The sequence below is a fragment of the Neoarius graeffei genome, chromosome 13 (genome assembly GCF_027579695.1).
Source record: "Neoarius graeffei isolate fNeoGra1 chromosome 13, fNeoGra1.pri, whole genome shotgun sequence".
NCBI lineage: Eukaryota > Metazoa > Chordata > Actinopteri > Siluriformes > Ariidae > Neoarius > Neoarius graeffei.
In genome coordinates, this window is record NC_083581.1 from 44,655,235 (window position 1) to 44,667,986 (window position 12,752).

Below are 12,752 nucleotides of genomic sequence, written 5' to 3' on the forward strand. Positions count from 1 at the left end.
ACAATGTTGTTGGTTTTTTCATGCCACCACTGCAGATGACTCTGTCACTCTGGTGCGGGCCTTGCGGCTCATCTGCATTTCTGTGCATCCTAATAAAGCAGCCATCATTGCTAGCGATGGACAGCTGCATGCATATTATTATTATTATTATTATTATTATTATTATTATATATGGCAATCAACAGGTCACTGTTGCCCTTTTTATCTAATGTATTTGTTAGGTTCAATCTGGACTAGATTTCAGGAGGCCAAAAGATGTCAATCTCTCATCAAGTTATCTGTTTTTACATCAGGATGAGCACTTGGGGAGAGAGAAGAAACCAGACACAAAGACAGTAGCGACAAACAGACAAAGTATAAATCAACAATTTCAATATGATTAAACATCCATCCATTATCTGTAGCCACTTATCCTGTGCAGGGTCACGAGCAAGCTGGAGCCTATCCCAGCTGACTATGGGCAAGAGGCGGGGTACACCCTGGACATTATCATCACAGGGCTGACACATAGAGACAAACAACCATTCACACTCACATCTATGATCAATTTAGAGCCACCAATTATCCTAACCTGTTGGACTGTGAGGGAAACCGGAGCACCTGGAGGAAACCCATGCAGACACGGGGAGAACGTACAAACTCCACACAGAAAGGGCCCCGTCGGCCGCTGGCTTCAAACCCAGGACCTTCTTGCTGTGAGGCGACAGTGCTAACCACTACACCACTGTGCCACCATGAGCAAACATATTAATCGATATTAATATCAAGTAATCATGTATTCATATGATTAAAGTCCAGTTTATGATTTATACAGGTTAATTTCTACTGTGTGTATTGCTTAATTTGTTTATTATGTGTGTGTTGGACTAAGATACTGGATGCCTAAATTTCCTTCAGGATCAATAATGCTTCTATCTATCTATCTATCTATCTATCTATCTATCTATCTATCTATCATGAAATTTACAGCAGGTTTGGTTGCACAACACTCCATTTCAGCCTCACTTTTCGATTCTATTGTACACAGCATGGACATGCAGCACCTACATTTTATTGTCAGTGTAGCTCACTTCACTGATTCGATTATTTTGAACCTGTACAAGTGAGTCGAATCTTGTGAGCTTGATTCGTTTGATTCGCTGAGCATTCATTCCCCATTATAAATATTTAGATTCTGACATTTAGATTCTCTTTCAAAATAGCAGTAACCGAAGTGAATTTTATTTTGAAATGAAATTTTTAAAAAAATCTGATTTAATCTTAGACATGGGAAATTTTCTAGAAATCGATTATACCAGACTTCATTTCGAATTTGAACATATTCAAGCACTGAAATTAAGCATGAATTGTGATTGGGCAAAACATTAAACATTAAATTTCAGATGTTAGGGCACAAAAAAATCTAATATATTGACACTAATAATATATGAATTCAGTTTTTTTTTTTTACATTTAAATATCAAATGTTAAATAGCAGGATTTTTAACGCCATACAACTTACTGATTTCTCAGATTCACTTAAAGGAATCGTTCATGAGGAACCGATTCGTTGATGAATCACAGATCACTAATTTGTCAGTGGGACTGAAAACACCGCAGATTTCCTTTAAACAGCTTTTGTTTGTTTATCTACGAATTTTTTTATTTAAAAAAATGAAAAGTCGTTCTGTTCACAGCAGACGAATGAAAACTAAATGCTGAAAGAAGGGTGAGACTTTGGCGGATTTTGACAGGTGAGTCATTTAATAGGATCTAAAGCAAACATGGGTTCGTTAGCGTTAGCTTAGCCGATTATGCTAGGCTAGCACATTCGCTGCCTAGAATTTTGACCATTCTGTAAAAAAAAAAAAACTATACAATAAATTATTAACCATAATCTACTTATTTTTTTCTGAAAATAAATATGCTGTTGCTCTGTAGTGTCCAGTTACATAGTGTGACATCAATAAGGCCGCGGCTAGCCAGCAAATGCTAGCATCTGTCCTAGCAAGGCCTGTAAACAGTGAGATTAGATTTATTAGTAATAGATATTGCTAAAACACGAATCTGTCTGATATTATTAGCGAAGTATTACTTAATTTTTTCTTCCACAAAAGACCAGATTCGTCGTCAATCTGATTTAAAATGTTAATTTCTTTAGTTAGCGGTGTTGCTAAGCGGTATGTGGAAGGCATTGTTTGTGTTTTTGTGGGTGTGATTCTGTGGCGTCCAACTGGAAACACGTTACATGTTATTAAAGATTAAACACAAAATCACACAGACATATCAGAGCAAATCGGTCACCTGCTTTTCTGCATACTATACATTGTTATAACTCGCTGTTAAATTTAATAAGTATTAAAATTGTTAAATGTTTCTTAAGGCGTATTAAGAATGTGCGATATGGCAAAGAACATCATATCGCAATACTTTACATTTTCACGCTAAACAAATATGTATATATATATATGTATATGTATCGATATATATGTGTGTGTGTATATATATATATATATATATATATATATATATATATATATATATATGTGTGTGTGTGTGTGTGTGTATCGCGATATATAGGTCTGATGATGGTGGGGTTTTGCTAAGTAAGCAACATCAGGGTTTATAGGTGAAGGGTAATTTAGACTAAAGTAATTGGTGGTATAAATAGTATATTCTCTTGCACCACTTTTCGACCAACGGGGAACAAGGTTTTGAACTGGTTCCGTTCCGGATTCTTTGAACCGTGATGCCAGGTATTGAATCAGCCCACGTTTTGAGCAGAACTGTTGTAATCAAGGACATGTCATGAACGGAGGGTATTGCATAAAGCACAAAAGGAGTAAACAGTAGTAGCAAGACAGAAGAGTGCATTGATTACCTTTGAGCATTTGTTCTGTTGTTGCAGATGTTTGTTTTTGGTCCTTTTTTTTTTTCCTGAAGATGTATCCTTTTCGGGCGGCACGGTGGTGTAGTGGTTAGCGCTGTCGCCTCACAGCAAGAAGGTCCTGGGTTCGAGCCCTGTGACCGGCGAGGGCCTTTCTGTGTGGAGTTTGCATGTTCTCCCCGTGTCCACGTGGGTTTCCTCCGGGTGCTCCGGTTTCCCCCACAGTCCAAAGACATGCAGGTTAGGTTAATTGGTGACTCTATAGGGGTGTTCACACGGCACATATTTGCATTGATGCTGCACCGATGTATTTTGTTGCGATATATCTTACACCAGTGTAAATTTTGTGGAGCGTTCACACGTCACAAACCTGCTTACTAGAGAGAAGCGTGTTAGCACCGGTGCAGCCCCACTTGCGTTCACACGGCAGTTTTTGCAACCGTGCTATACGATAGTAATAATGCGGAAATGAAATATGTGCATGCATGAAAATGTACTTCCTTTTCCCGGTTGTCATGGCATCACCAAGCGCCGGGAAAACAACATGGATGAAGACACCAGTGTTGCCAGATACTGCTGATGTTTTCCAGCCCAAAATATGTTCAAATCCGCCAAAATGCACTTAAGACCGCCCAATCTGGCAACACTGGAAGACACGCAGTTCTGTTATTGATATTCGCCATTTTGGAAGCGCAAAATACCAGGATGCAAATTATGCAATGCCCGTATGTAATTAACTCTCCTCACGCGTAGCGAGTCTACCCCTGTAGCGTTCAGACGTCCCATTTTATATCGGTGCTGCCCTGCAAACTAGCATTTACTCCGGAGTAAATTTCTTAAACCACCTCCCGAGCAGGGTTAGATTTGCACCGGTTTAAGCAGCTTTCAGGGGCTACGCTGGTATAACTTTGTACCGTGTGAACGCTCTACCGGGGCAGCCCTGGTGCTACACCAGAGTAAAAGTTGCCGTGTGAACACCCCTTAAATTGACCATAGCTGTGAATGGTTGTCTGTGTCTATGTGTCAGCCCTGTGATGACCTGACGACTTGTCCAGGGTGTACCCCGCCTCTCGCCCATAGTCAGCTGGGATAGGCTCCAGCTTGCCTGCGACCCTGTAGAACAGGATAAAGCGGCTAGAGAGATGTATCCTTTTCCATTGCTGTGTTCTGCTTCCTTTCCAAACTAATGACACGATTTGCGCTGGAAAAACCAGCTATATTTTGGTTCCAGCTGGGAACTAACTTTTCTGGTTCCGAACCAATTTATTTTTGGTCGAAATGCTCAGGATGGTTCAAAATTTGGTGCGCAAGCAAAAACTGAACCCTTTCCCTGTTGGTCGAAAAAAGTATCAGTTACTTTTCACAGTGATCATCACAGGTGCGACTAAAGCACTAACCCCTAACTATAATGACGATACTTATGAAAGTGTCATTTGGTTATTTTCTCAGGAATAAACCAATTGGTGTGGTGTAATGAAGCAGAGTTCATGTTAGCACCCCAAAGTTGATTATTTATCTGTAACAGGATATCTATAACAAGTGTTTTGCCATGTACACACGTAGCCGGGTATTTTTAAAACCGAACATTTCCCCCCCCTCCGTTTATAAAAATGTTTTATCCACACCACCTCGTCTTCGAAAAAAATCCCTTCCACACATAACCGAACATCTGCGTTTTCAATCACATTCATAAGTATTCCAAACCTGTAGATGGTTATTTCCCCAAATCCTACCCCCTAATCACATCGCCTGTGCTCTTGGAGCAGTAGTTGGGCTTCTAAAATTAAACATGTAAATAGCACCTGCACAATAATTAACGCTTTCAAGGCACTACTCCGATCCATTACTCTTTAGCTAGCCGCACACTACGCCGATTTTCAGCGTACCGAGCCAACTGAAGTCGCGAGTCAGGCGTAAAGACTAGTTTTCGATGGTACCGACTCATCTCACAGCCGATTCGAAAAACTAATCGGGAGCCAGACTGATCGGCGAGAGTCGCTAGCAATAGCCAATCATATCTTTCGCATATAACACGTGACATCATTAAACACAATTTCTAGTGCAAGAAATACGTGTTGGTAGCACCTAATGCAGGTATATACTGTAATTCCATAGACTGAAGCTTTATCCATAGACACAGTGGGCTGGAAAGCCACTCTGCTCAAGTTGTGTGGCTGAATTCCAAATCGCTTTAACTCCCCTATATAAGTGCACTATTTAAGGTTGGAAATAATAGCTCATGCAGCCTAGATAGTGCGCTACATATTCCATGTTGTGTCATTTGTAATTCAGCCTGTAGCATCTTCAAGTGTTGGATTTAACAGTAACTATACCCAATAGCCAATCACAAAGCTATTAAGTTGTCACGTGTCGCTTCAATCGCGACTGCACTCGTCAACAGTCGGGGGATATGTGCGTGCCCTGTCGGGAGTCGGCTCTGAAATGGGTCGGTTCGGTACCGCGTGGATCGCCGCTTAATCTGGCTTCTGCAGTAAACAAAGGTCGCACGTTTGATGTCAGGGCAGATTTGTTGTCATTTTTTTGGCGCAGACTGTGACGTTCTAAAACGCAAAACTCCGGTTATCTCTGTCTACACGAAAAGGCATACACGGAGTTTTCAAAAATCTTCACTTTGCCCGGAGTTTTTTTAAATATTCATTTTTGATGTGTTTTCATGTGGATGACAGGCCAAAACGTAGAAAAATATCTTCGATTTAGCAGATACCCGGCTACGTGTGGACGGGGTCTTTTATTCCTCTTACACCACAGCAGTTTGCAATTTTTTTTACACTGGGGACTCATTCCATAAGTGTTAAACATCTGTTTACAGAAAACTTCAACATGTCAGTGATTACAGTTGTTTATATTGCGTGTCCACCATACATGTATCTGAGTGAGCTGTTACTATAGAAACGATAGCATATTAGAATGAGCGGATTAATATAAGCCTGTGATTTATAGTAACGCTATTGTCAGAGCTGCTGTTATAGCAAATTAATCTGACCAATCACAATCCAGAATTCAAGAGCGCTGTGGTATAAATCACAGATGTGGATAGATTATCCTATTGCCTAATGCTGAAAAGTGCTTGCTTTAAAGAGTGAAATCACTGTTTCTGCTGTAAATGAACAAATCATGTGGCTGATCACAAGATGTTTCTGTAATCAGTCAGCCAAAGGCAATACACAGAGTTAGTGTTTATGCTTGTGATGTTTCTGGAATTAGGGAAAAAGAAGGTGTCTGTGTGTCAGGTCCTGGTGATCAAACACACCAGCACTAAACGGATCAGGTGTGTGATGTTGGGATTAAGCATTGTTATCTGGAGATATTTAAATACTGGGCTGTTTCTCAATACAGCAGTCTTAATAAGCTGTTTAAAACCCCAACAAGGCCATACACGCTACAGTCACAGCCACCTTTTTATCAGCTACACCACTGCACGAGATCACATCATGGATGTATAAATAGTAACTGGATCAGAAATATCGTATGATTACGATACTTAATGTCTCATGGTGGTTTGTAGTAAAACATGGCAACTTATGGAAAGCTTGAATTCGGTATGTAAAATGTTTCACTGATGGGATGTTTAATTACGTATTGAACTGTCACATGATGCACAGAGGCAACCAGCGCAACTTTTCCTGTAGCCATTCAGAAACAACAACCAATGTTGCAGTAACACAACACAGAGACAAATGATTTGATGTATAGCAGGTGAAATATCTTCAACAAAGACTTTTGCATTTTTCAGAAAACTCGATTTAACACACCAAGTGTGAAGCATTATTGAGATATTGTTAGGTCCTGATACTCAATGTTATAAACGTTAAATGTAAAGGCATATTTTATTTTTCAGTTTATGGGGGGGGTGGTAGTTTGTGTATGTGAAATTTACATGTATTTGCACTCTTCTGTCAGAATGGCGAGCTGTGGAGAGGTCGATCACTCCATGGACGCGCTGGCCTCGGGTAAGAAAGTGGGTGGGGTAAGAGATGGCAATGGAAGCCCCTCCCCCTCCCCTCCCCCTTCTCTTCCTGTACCGGAGTGTGCTATATGCCTGCAGAGTTGCGTCCACCCAGTGCGCCTCCCCTGCGGCCATGTCTTCTGCTTCCTGTGTGTGAAGGGTGCATCCTGGCACAGCAAACGCTGCGCGCTCTGTAGACAGGAAGTGCCCGAGGACTTCCTGGACCGTCCCACGCTGCTTTCTCCAGAGGAGTTGAAGGCCACAGCGACAGGGGGGCGGAGCTTAGGCGGCCACGCCTGGTACTACGAAGGACGCAATGGTTGGTGGCAGTATGACGAGCGCACTAGCCGCGAGCTGGAGGAGGCTTACCGCGAAGGGAAGAAGAGCGCCGAGATGCTAATCGCCGGCTTCCTGTACGTGGCCGACCTGGAGAACATGGTGCAATACAGACGCAACGAGCACGGCCGGCGCAGGAGGATGAAGCGTGATGCTGTGGACGTTCCTAAAAAGGGCGTGGCTGGACTAAGGCTGGATCCAGAACCCGCAACAGGATCTGGATCTAATTCCGTTCCTGGATCTGGATCAGTTTCTCCGGCATTTCCTGTACCCACAGATTCAGCTGTAACTTCAGATGGAGGAGTAACGGAGAGCGATGTCAGAGACAGAGACATCCGGACAGGGAGACAGTTGAGAGAGAGACAGAGAGACAGAGTTTCTCCAGGTTTCGCTGATCCTACAGCTGTCAATTTGGCACTGAATTCAGAAGCCACGTCATCAGAGAGGGAGAACTCGGCAGATGGAGCTGATATAAGTGGAGCGATTCGCTCTCAAGCTGCGTTTGCCCCACCCCCGATCCGTCCTCCCATCATGCTGGGCGGCGATCGTGACCTTCATGATGATCCTCAACTCGTCCAGGCATTCGCGCAGCTCCATATCAACCGATCCGCACCTGAAGAGGAGGAGGAGCAGGAAGTGGACGACGATGAAAACGAAGACGATTCGGCTGTTGCACCCGATCCATCTGGTTACGAATCAGAATCAGGAACGAGTGAAGATGAGGAAGGAGAAGATGATGAGGAAGGCATGAGGCACAGACTGCAGAGGATGGACGGTGGAGTTCGGTCCCGCAGTCCTGACGGCCAGTGCACGGTGACAGAGGTGTAGCTGTTGGAGTTAAAATCGCTAAATCTGTACATGTGGACGTTTCAGACTTGAGAAGCAGGACGTGCACTTCTGTCTTAAACATTGTGTTCTTTACAAACCTTTGGCTGTATCCCAAACTCTAGCATGTGAACACATCTGGTTAATTTTGGTATATAAGGTATTACAAAGATGAAAAGAAACTAAGGAATTGAAAATTCAAGCCAGCAAGCTAATTAGAAATCATCCGCCTGCCTATAGAGTACACACGGAAGCATAGCGCTAAAACTATGACTTCTAGCTACAGCTCTTATACGTTTAATTACTCGCTGCAGTTTCTCAGTGTTAACTGCTTCTAGTGCATCATGGGTAATGCGTTTGCAGAGCCACCGAGAACAACACGCAAAGCATCACGTAACCACTATGATGAAATAAAAACTGTGTTCTAGCTTCTCTAAAAAAAATAATAATCAGCCAACACTCCTGTGAGAAAACTAATTATGTCTAGAGTTTGGGACAGAGCTTTTGTGTGTTACTCTGATTTTTACTGACGTGCATCATATTGACTCCTAGATCTTTTTTGCATATCTATATACAAGGTTATATAGATATGATGTATAAATATCTGTAGATATTAAGCGGAGACGTAAAGTTTGAATCCGTTGTTGCATTCTCGATGAGGTGCGACACTGCTGAATCTGTGAACAAGCAAAAAAGATAATTTTGTAATTTAACATTCAACCAGAGCAGGGGAAGACGAGGATGGAGGGGTGTGTGTGTGTGTGTGTGTGAGTGAGATGCATTGTATGAATGTCATTTGTTTGTTCTTCCTCCCTTCATCCTGTCTTTCTTTAGCAATTTTATGAGTAATGCAGACTGGACCTTTCTTTCTTCCCCTCTCTCTCTCTCTCTCTGCTTACAGAGCTGAGCGCCAACAAACTGTCCTTTGCCTGCCTGTCTGTCTCCTTGAGCTATCCTCTGCCTCTTTTTGTAGATATCTAATCTATCTATCTTTTCTGTCAATCTGTCTTTGTCTCAGTCTCGTTTTTTTTTTTTTTTTTCTCTCTCTCGCTGTGGGTGGGGGGGCGTATCTCTCACTGTCTCAATTTTCTAGCTATGTCCAGATCTCTCTCTCTCTCTGCTACTTTCCTTCTGTCTGTAAACAAATAACTAGGTCATGTGGCTGAAATCAGTCTTACTCACACCATCTTTCTCGAACAGGGCTGAACTCAGTGTTGAATTACAACGCCAGATAGTGACTGTGTGTGTGTGTGTGTGTGTGTGTATGCACGTTGTCTCATAGCTCACTCAAGTTTTTCTTAACATATATTAATGTGATGCGTTTTGAAGGAAATACCCGTGCCCCAGGCTGAGACGCTTTGAACTCTGGGAGTTTGAGTTTTATTTGAGGATTTTATTGTAGTTATAGTAGTTCTTCAACGTCCGGTTCTGAGATTTTAATTATTGTTCTGTTTCCCCAGTCCTGATTCTCATGTCCAGTTGCTTGGGATTTTTTTTTCCATCATCAAACAAAAAGAAATAATAGCTATGATAACTACTTTTGCTGTACTTTGTTTTAATGGTGGTGTTTTCTCTTTTGTTACTAAGTTGATTTGAATTAATAAAGTGTTGTCTATTATTTGTCTGATGCATTTTCACAGTTCCATGCCTTCACACTTTAATAAGGAGGAGTGGAACATTATTATTATCTGATCACATTTTCACTGCTTTTGTGTTGCACACATGACTACAGCTATAATCTCACTCACGCAGCTGCATTAGTTATGGATTTATTCAAATCAGCTGTTTGCTGCTGCTTTTCTTTATTCTGATCTATAAAATAAGGTGCGATTTTTATTTTTGCAGATCTGGAGCATATTTAGGACTTTATCAAAAGTAGCTTGTGATTTAATTAGAGCTGCTGAAATTTTCCTTTAGAGAGGAAAAATAAATAAAATTCTCCTGTGCCTAAAGGTGGTGGTTTTTTTTTGTAAAAAAAGTCCTGAAGGGGGATTATGTCATGGTAATGTCCGTCCATCCTGGGAAGGGTACTCACCTTCTGAAATCGACTCCTCTCACAATTTTTGGAGGAATTTCATGAAACTTGACAGGATTCTTTGTTATACCTACATCGGTAACACGCATATTGTAATTTTGTTCAATTCAGTTGTATTTTACCAGAGTTGCACCCCTTGATTACCAAACTTGTACTTTGACAATTTCACAAGGGTGTGCTTGTCTTCTGAAATCAACTCCTCTCACAATTCTTGGAGGAATTTAACGAAACTTAGCAAAAGACTTTGCTATATGGCGGTCATGCGCATATTACAATTTCGTTCAATTCGGTCACAGTTTACCAGAGTTATGGCCCTTCATGAAATTGTCAAATTGTACTTTGACAATTTCATGAGCATGTATTAGGGTCATTCTACAGAAACGTCCACTTTTCTGTCCCTAGACTTAACAGGGCAGTTGCTTTAAAAAAAATGTAAATTTAGGGATTTGTTTATATTTTAAGATAAAACAATATGATATTTGAACAATTATAACTTTTTGAACCACTAATGAGTCATTATTTCTTTTTAATCATTTTAGTGTTTTCCCAAGTATGCCCAAAAATGCCCGTCCCCACTGTCATGCTGTGAAATTAAGGGCTTTATTTTTTAATGAAAAACATATACTTTATTAGCTCAACTGCAGTTATGTGTCCATACAGGTCTAATGTATCACACAAATTATGAAAAAACACAATATTGCAATTAAATGTTATAAAATGCATCATAAATGTGCACGTCCCCTGGATTCACGTCACTGGTGTTACTGTATGACAAAAGACTATTATTTTGACATACAACGACATGGTGAAGACATCACACGAAGTCTTTTCACTTCCTTTCTGAAGATCAATGAAGACAGACACATGGTAAGGTCAATGCCATTTTTCATTTTTTTATAAATTTTAATAATTAAACCTAAGATTTCCGTTGAAGCTTCACAGCAAGTCACTGGTATGACCTACTTTAATCTTTGGGAGATGAACATGGAAGAATAAAATTTGATTAAATTGTATATAATTCAATGAGTAATTCATGAATGTCAACATGTGGTTTGATTCCCTGTGGCAGCCATCTTGTAAAATAGAGTTTTTATGACAGTTGTCACTGGTGTTACCGTCACTGGTGTTACAATCCTGATGGGTAACACCAGTGACTATGATGCCTATGTGCAGATAATCTTTGTTCATTTTCAAATTCATATTCATTATTGAGTTGATGTGCATATAATATTATTTAGATTTCAAAATAACATCTTGTGTCACTGTCAATCCCTCTTTGGACAGCTATGGCTAAGCTGAGTGCAGCTGAGAAGCAGAGGCGTTACAGAGAGCGTAGGGATGCTGACCCTCAACGCAGACAGGAATACTTGCAAAAAAGGAAAGAGAGCTATGCCAGAGACATTGATACAGGAAAGAGGAAGCGAATCAGTGAGCTCACTGAAAGGAATAAGAGAGTTCAGCGTAAGGAATGGAGGATTCGCCAGCAAAGGTGCAGAGAAAGATCTAGGACCAACGGACAGAACAGAGCATGTTGCTCATGTTACTGTCTGCAGGAAGTTGCCCTTGTACCTTTGGAAGAAGCAATCAGTCATCTGAGCAACGAGTTCAGGCCTACTGTCATTGGACCTCACCACTGTGGTCAGTGGTGTGTTGTCCAGTACGATAACACCCCTTACCCTGGCATCATTCTGCAGGTAGAGGAAGGCAGTGTGCAAGTGAAATGCATGCACTCCAATGGAGTTAATATGTTCTACTGGCCAAGCCCCAGAGATGACGTGACCTGGTACGAGGATGGCCAGATCATGTGCCTCATTCCAGAACCCCTGGCACTGAATCGGCGCTCAGTTCAAATTGAAAAAAGTTCTGGGAGTTCATCAAGGAACAGCTGCTGTAATAATATTAATTTATACACATAATCAGTTAACACAAGTTCATTATTTGAACTTTTAGTAGTTTCCAAATGCATCTTTCCAAGTGCAGTTATTTTAAGTCTTGCCAATGAGTTTGTTTGATTAACGTTTGTGTCACGTTTACAGACTGCAACTGGAGTTGAAACTTGTAAACTTTTACATATAATATTATACTTAAGTTTTATACTTACTTTTTTACTGTTTATATTGTTCCATGAAACATTTTGGATGTAATGCCTCATTATTGTTTAGAACTCCAGATAGTTTGATCTTATGAATGTCACCTTATGTCACTGGTGTCACCGTGTGCATTTTTGGGAACATCAGGTTAAAATATGGCAAATTTGTCATGGTAGGGATTTTGAATCAGTTTAATTTTCCTGTACTCAACAGTTCACATTTCCAATATTTCATTATTACTTCATCTTAACTGTTTTCAATTACATTTTCATTTTTAAAGTAAATACACGGTTACAAAACTGAAGAAATATCATTCGAACACAGTTGTAACAAACATTTTGAAAATAAATAAAATAATCTCTTGATAATTTGCCTCATCATTTTTGTACAGTTACTGTGATTGTATGTGCAAAAGAAGTTAAGAAAAAATATTTAATAAAAGTGGATTTTATTCCAAATGAGGTCAGGTAACACCAGTGACAAATAAATGGTATATGAAATCTTGAAATAATTATACAAAAAAGGCAAAAAGCCATTAAGGTGTACCTTAGGTATGTTCTTATAGCCAATTAGTACAGTAATAATATAGTATAATTTTAAAGACTTAAAGAAGAAAGTTATTTTCAGATATTG

General features: G+C 40.4%; 2 protein-coding genes across 2 annotated transcripts; both read left to right on the top strand.

The window, feature by feature from the left end:
- The first annotated feature begins 1,562 nt into the window (after positions 1-1,562).
- Positions 1,563-9,612, top strand: rnf146 (ring finger protein 146). Its single transcript, XM_060937794.1, has 2 exons — positions 1,563-1,733; positions 6,788-9,612. The coding sequence occupies exon 2, from the start codon at positions 6,789-6,791 to the stop codon at positions 7,995-7,997; it is 1,209 nt and encodes a 402-aa protein (XP_060793777.1). The 5' UTR covers positions 1,563-1,733; position 6,788; the 3' UTR covers positions 7,998-9,612.
- Positions 9,613-10,885: 1,273 nt separating this feature from the next.
- LOC132896752 (uncharacterized) lies at positions 10,886-12,408 on the top strand. Its single transcript, XM_060937795.1, has 2 exons — positions 10,886-10,896; positions 11,314-12,408. Exon 2 carries the CDS (start codon positions 11,316-11,318, stop codon positions 11,943-11,945), a length of 630 nt encoding a protein of 209 aa, XP_060793778.1. The 5' UTR covers positions 10,886-10,896; positions 11,314-11,315; the 3' UTR covers positions 11,946-12,408.
- The last annotated feature ends 344 nt before the right edge of the window (positions 12,409-12,752 follow it).